Consider the following 5,005-nt stretch of genomic DNA (forward strand, 5'->3'; position numbering starts at 1 on the left):
AACCCATAACTATACCGAGAGACATTAGCGAAAAGATACAATATTTCGATTACTTGACCACACCGATTCGCTTTAATTAAGGTTACTGATAGTGTTTGCGCAAACTTTCATGGACCTCCAATCAATCTTCACGTATCAATGGCTTTGACGTACGCATGCGGTTGATTCATTTAATTCATCCACTATTTAAAAAAATATCGTGCTAAGTGTGATTTCTACTATCTACTGGCTGGTGTAGTATATGGTATATGCATGAAGGAGATGCACTCAGCCTCTCAAAATAACTGAGGAGCTGATAAATGTAATTATTAGCGGAAAAGGTTGTAAAACACATATATGGTATCACAATGGGTTCTATAGCCTAAGTGTGTCCTTCTTGGACAGCCAATATAACCTAACAGCATGTGTCATGAGCCTTCTATGAAAACTGTTGTGCTTTTTCGGGCAATGCTATGTTTTTTGTGCAAACTCTAATACGAACGATGACTTCTTACTGATTTATACGTATTCTAATTTTTTTTATATAGAGCAATAAGAAGAAGAAGTCCAATAATCTAAATAAAAACCAATAAGAGCAAAAAAGATGTGAGGACATTTACGACCTTATTCTATCGGACTTCTCAATCAAATATGATGACATGTAGCAATATTTGTACCTACATGCATAGTTTCATGTATAAATAATTGTATGAATGTGTATGTGTATTCTAGGTATACGGGTGACTACAAGACAACAACTTTCACCCATTATTATTTTTTATTTTATTTTATTTTTATTTTTTTAAATATTAATTGCTTTTATAGATTGTTGACAAAAAATAATTCAAGTATAATAATAAAATGTATGTTCAAACTTAGAGATTCGTAGTGTCAATAATGATACATTGATTTATATTTTAAACAGAGTTAATCGTAACTTTTGTTCAGAAAAATCTTAAGGGAGTATTCTGGTGTAGAAGAAGCCTAAATTACAGGCCCTTGTAGTCATCTGAAACGGAAAATCGGCGATTTCAGAGTCATACATTGGGCCTTTTTTTACTTCATATGCAATTTCTTGCAAAGTAATTTCTGCTAATCGAGCTGTTTTGAAATAGCAAAAGTAAGCAGTTCAGAGGGATCAATACGAACTTCTATACCAGAAAATTCGCTGTATCTCCGAAATTAATTCGAATTTTGAATCCTTGAGGGGCTAGCCTTTAAACAATTGATTCTTACGTTTTAATATTTAGAAAAGACTAATATATGCACCGAGAAAACACTTTTTATTATCTTTTGTTCACCTAAGTATAAGTCCAAATTGTAGAGACTCGAGAGAATAATTTAATTTTATGATTTCATAGATTAACTCTATGAAATCACCACGGTTTGAGCCTCAAATAGGACAAAAATTCCTCTAACAGAGTTAGGAAGTTTGGCTAATAATAATATGTGACCGTTTTGCAGTTTTCATGTTAATTAGCCACTCCTGAACAGCATCTAGAGTTACAGTAACGTCCGACCTTTTTCCACCTAACCCAATTTTTTCAACATGTCGTCTGGCAAATAATGGTGCTTGATCTTTTTGTTTACTGATCAAATTTTATTTATTATGTATTCATAATAATTCATCTATAAGACGTATAATGTATGATTATTATCAATATTGTGTTTATTATATGAAATGTATGACAAATTCTAACAAACTATTCAAATATTTAATAGTTTAAATAATTTAATATGTAAATATTAAATTGCAATATTTATTTAAATTTCAACAATACTTAACTCATGAATAAATAGAACTCAAAGAGTAAAGAAATAAATAGTATGGATATTATAATAGTACATATGTAGCCTGAATAGAAGTTTGAAGCTCCGGGAAACGAGGACACATCTTCGGTGGTTTGAGTTTTCTTATCAGTGGCTTTTCACATATTCCTACTGCGTTCTCATCGATAATCTACGATGTATTTTACATAAAACTAATCGCGAAGCTATACGAAAAAGACACTTGAATTTTAGTAGTGGTATCAAGAGTCAGTGACTCAGAACAGATTAGTTTTAATATTTCTTTGACATTTTATCGACATATCGACAGTCGACAATTTGTTGCTCGAAAAATTTGCTATACAAATTTATTTATACATATGAAAGAATTGCTTAACGTCTAATATTCATATTGACAAACAACAAGGGAAAAAAAATCGACATAATTATGCCGGCCTTTCGTCCGCCATGTATTGGGTTGCCGAAAATTTTCAGAATTTTTCTAGAATGTTTTTTTGTTTTTCGAAAATGTTTTACAACACCAGTAGTTGAAGCTACCTGTTCCTTTCAACTCCTTATATTTTATAGCTTTGGAGAAAATGGACACCAAAATAAACAGTGATGTTTACGAAAAAATGTTTAAAACAAAAGTTTACTTTTTTATAAGGATGAATAAGAAAGAACTTTTTGTTCTATTTCTAAAGATTTACATGATGGGTCCTACCCATTTGACCGAGACTCAAGACTCAATTGACATATAATGCTCATTCACGAACTTTTTACGTCCTGAGCACGCTATATAAATTTCAGCTTGATATCTCTTTTCGTTTTTGAGTTATTGTTTCCACAGACGGACAGGCAGACAGATAATCAGAAATGGATTCTGTAGGTGATTTTATGGACATTTATACCAAAATTTGGTTCGTAGCATCAATATACAGAAAAATTCCGTACGGGATGGCTGTGTCGAAATCTTAATACCAATCGAAGCCAATAACAATTATATAACGTTTTGTTCAAAAATTTGGTGATAAAAGTCTCAGGAAGGCCATCGGTGCTCATCCGTTCGTGTTTCGCTAAACATCCTTGTCAAAAAAGATTCCTCAGAATTATTTCTACTTTGGCGATTTACATTTCCCCCGCGATTGGGGTTACGAGATCGAATCTATTTTCCCGTATATATGCTAGACCTTATTTTTAAAATAATAAAACTGTCACAATTTGATTTTAAATATTTATTTTAAAAAAATATTTACAATTTAAAAAAATAAAAATAAATTTGTTACATGTTTAAGATCAAAAATTGGCACTATAAGTGGAAGAATAAACAGGCAACAATACGTGAGGTGAAATCAAATGAAGACAAATAGAAAATCCAGATAAGAATATGAAGAGAAAAATATAAATAAGAAATAGAAGAGAAATGTAAATAAAAAGTTAAAGACGAAATGAAAATAACAAGTTTCGAAAGTACTACGATTTGCAGAGATAGAAAAAAAAAATAAAAATGAAAATTAGACAGTTTAGGAGAAGAATTAATTTTGACCTATTTTATCAATTTGTCCTTGGAGATTGTTGATTACTTCTGAAGGTACTTGATCACCTAAAATTTCGAATAAGTTGATTTTTTGATTTCCAGGTATTTGTTCATATGCAGCTAATTCAATTCCTTCTTGTACCTAAACAAAAATAATGAAGATAAATATAAAAAATTAAATTTTGTAACATTACAATTAAAATGAAATAAATTTTTAAATTATAGTAATAATTTTTTTTTATTGTAGCAATAATAATATTTAACTATATTTTTATGTAATTTATAATTTAGTTTTGTGGTAATTTTAATTTGTGGTAAACTTGTTATATAACAATTTAGGTAGTTAACAAAAAATATTTTAAACCAACCTTTTGGATTTCTGCATCTTTTGGAATTAAATATGTGTTTTGTGCTTGACGAATTGCTTCTTTACTATATACAGCCCCATCTTTTTGTGGTCGTGCTAAACTGACAGCAACAATTCCAAGTAATACCAATACTGCCAATTTCATTTTGCCTAAAACAGTTAAAATCCAAATTTCACTTTTTCTTCAAATTAACACAACTAATATTTTCAGGAACTAATTATTATTTTTGATCTCAAAAACACAACTCACCTGATTTAAAATATTCAGGTGCTCGATCGAATACTGAATGTAATATCAAAGATTAAATGAATCGGTGTAGACTTTATATAACTTGAGCCCCCAGAAATAAATAATTTCTGTCCCTTCTTACAACATTTTAATGTTTTTTTTTATTTTTTATGAGCATATTTTTACTCTCACTTATTAGAGATTCTTCATATTATAATCATATTTGAATCATTACCACCTCTTAATTCGGCCGCGTCTTTTTTTTTTTATTATTTTGTTTTGTTCATGTTTTAGTTTTATTAGAGAGTTTGTAGAGTATTGAAGATTTTATTTATTTATGTGATTATAATTGTGTAATTTACAAAAAAAAAATACATTTTTTAATACATTTATTTTATAAATTATCTGTAAAATTTACCTTGAGAAAATGCTTTAAATTTTTTAAACAATTGTTTTTAGCCATAATAAAATATTATATCGTGATTAAATACCAATTTCTTTAATTTTTTATGTTTTTTTTTCGAATAACTTTCATCCATAATTTCATTTTATCCGTTTCCGTGTTCATTTCTATACACTATAGATGAAATATGGCAGAGTATATTAAATTAAGTCCCAAGTTTGTAACGCTTAATCAAACAAGCGTTACAAACTCTAAAACGAAATGAGATATCAAGTAGAAATTTTTATAACGTTGTCAGGACGTAAAAAGTTACTTTTAGTTCGTAAATGAGCAACATAGGTCATAAGTTAGGTCACAAGTTATATATTATAAGCGGGTGGGTAGAGTTTAAAAACTATTGGACCAGTCATCAAATGCACCCGATTTTTGTATTTTTTGGGTCAAAATTACCTTATATAATGAGTTTTATCGAAATTAAAGATTTAAAAAAATTATCATTTTTTTGCAATTTTTTTAAGGGGTACCCTTTGAAAAAATCGAGAAAATCGCAAATGAAATTTTTATTTTGGAATTTGATGAAACTTGGTGGATGGGGTAATTTTGGTCCAAAAAGTATAAAAATCAGGTTAATTTAATGATTGGATGCAGAGTTTCTGAGATATTGCAATATTTGGATCGATTTTAGTCCGTATCTCAAAAACTATTCGACCAGTCAACAAATTC

General features: G+C 29.1%; 1 protein-coding gene across 1 annotated transcript; it reads right to left on the reverse strand.

Moving 5' to 3' along the window:
- Positions 1–3,036: 3,036 nt before the first annotated feature.
- On the reverse strand, positions 3,037–3,969 carry LOC123295810. Its single transcript, XM_044877270.1, has 3 exons — positions 3,901–3,969; positions 3,652–3,800; positions 3,037–3,425 (listed from the first exon to the last, which is right to left on the reverse strand). The coding sequence occupies exons 2-3, from the start codon at positions 3,793–3,795 to the stop codon at positions 3,282–3,284; spliced, it is 288 nt and encodes a 95-aa protein (XP_044733205.1). The 5' UTR covers positions 3,796–3,800; positions 3,901–3,969; the 3' UTR covers positions 3,037–3,281.
- Between the last annotated feature and the right edge of the window lie 1,036 nt (positions 3,970–5,005).

The sequence above is a fragment of the Chrysoperla carnea genome, chromosome 3 (assembly GCF_905475395.1).
Source record: "Chrysoperla carnea chromosome 3, inChrCarn1.1, whole genome shotgun sequence".
In the NCBI taxonomy this organism is placed as follows: Eukaryota; Metazoa; Arthropoda; class Insecta; order Neuroptera; family Chrysopidae; genus Chrysoperla; species Chrysoperla carnea.

Bases quoted from the DNA above. Each gene is read 5' to 3' on its own strand.
- LOC123295810 (XM_044877270.1), bottom strand. From the start codon at position 3,795: ATGAAATTGGCAGTATTGGTATTACTTGGAATTGTTGCTGTCAGTTTA. The intron at 3,426-3,651 runs GTTGGTTTAAAA...ATTTTTGTTTAG, and splicing joins AAGATGCAGAAATCCAAAAG to GTACAAGAAGGAATTGAATT.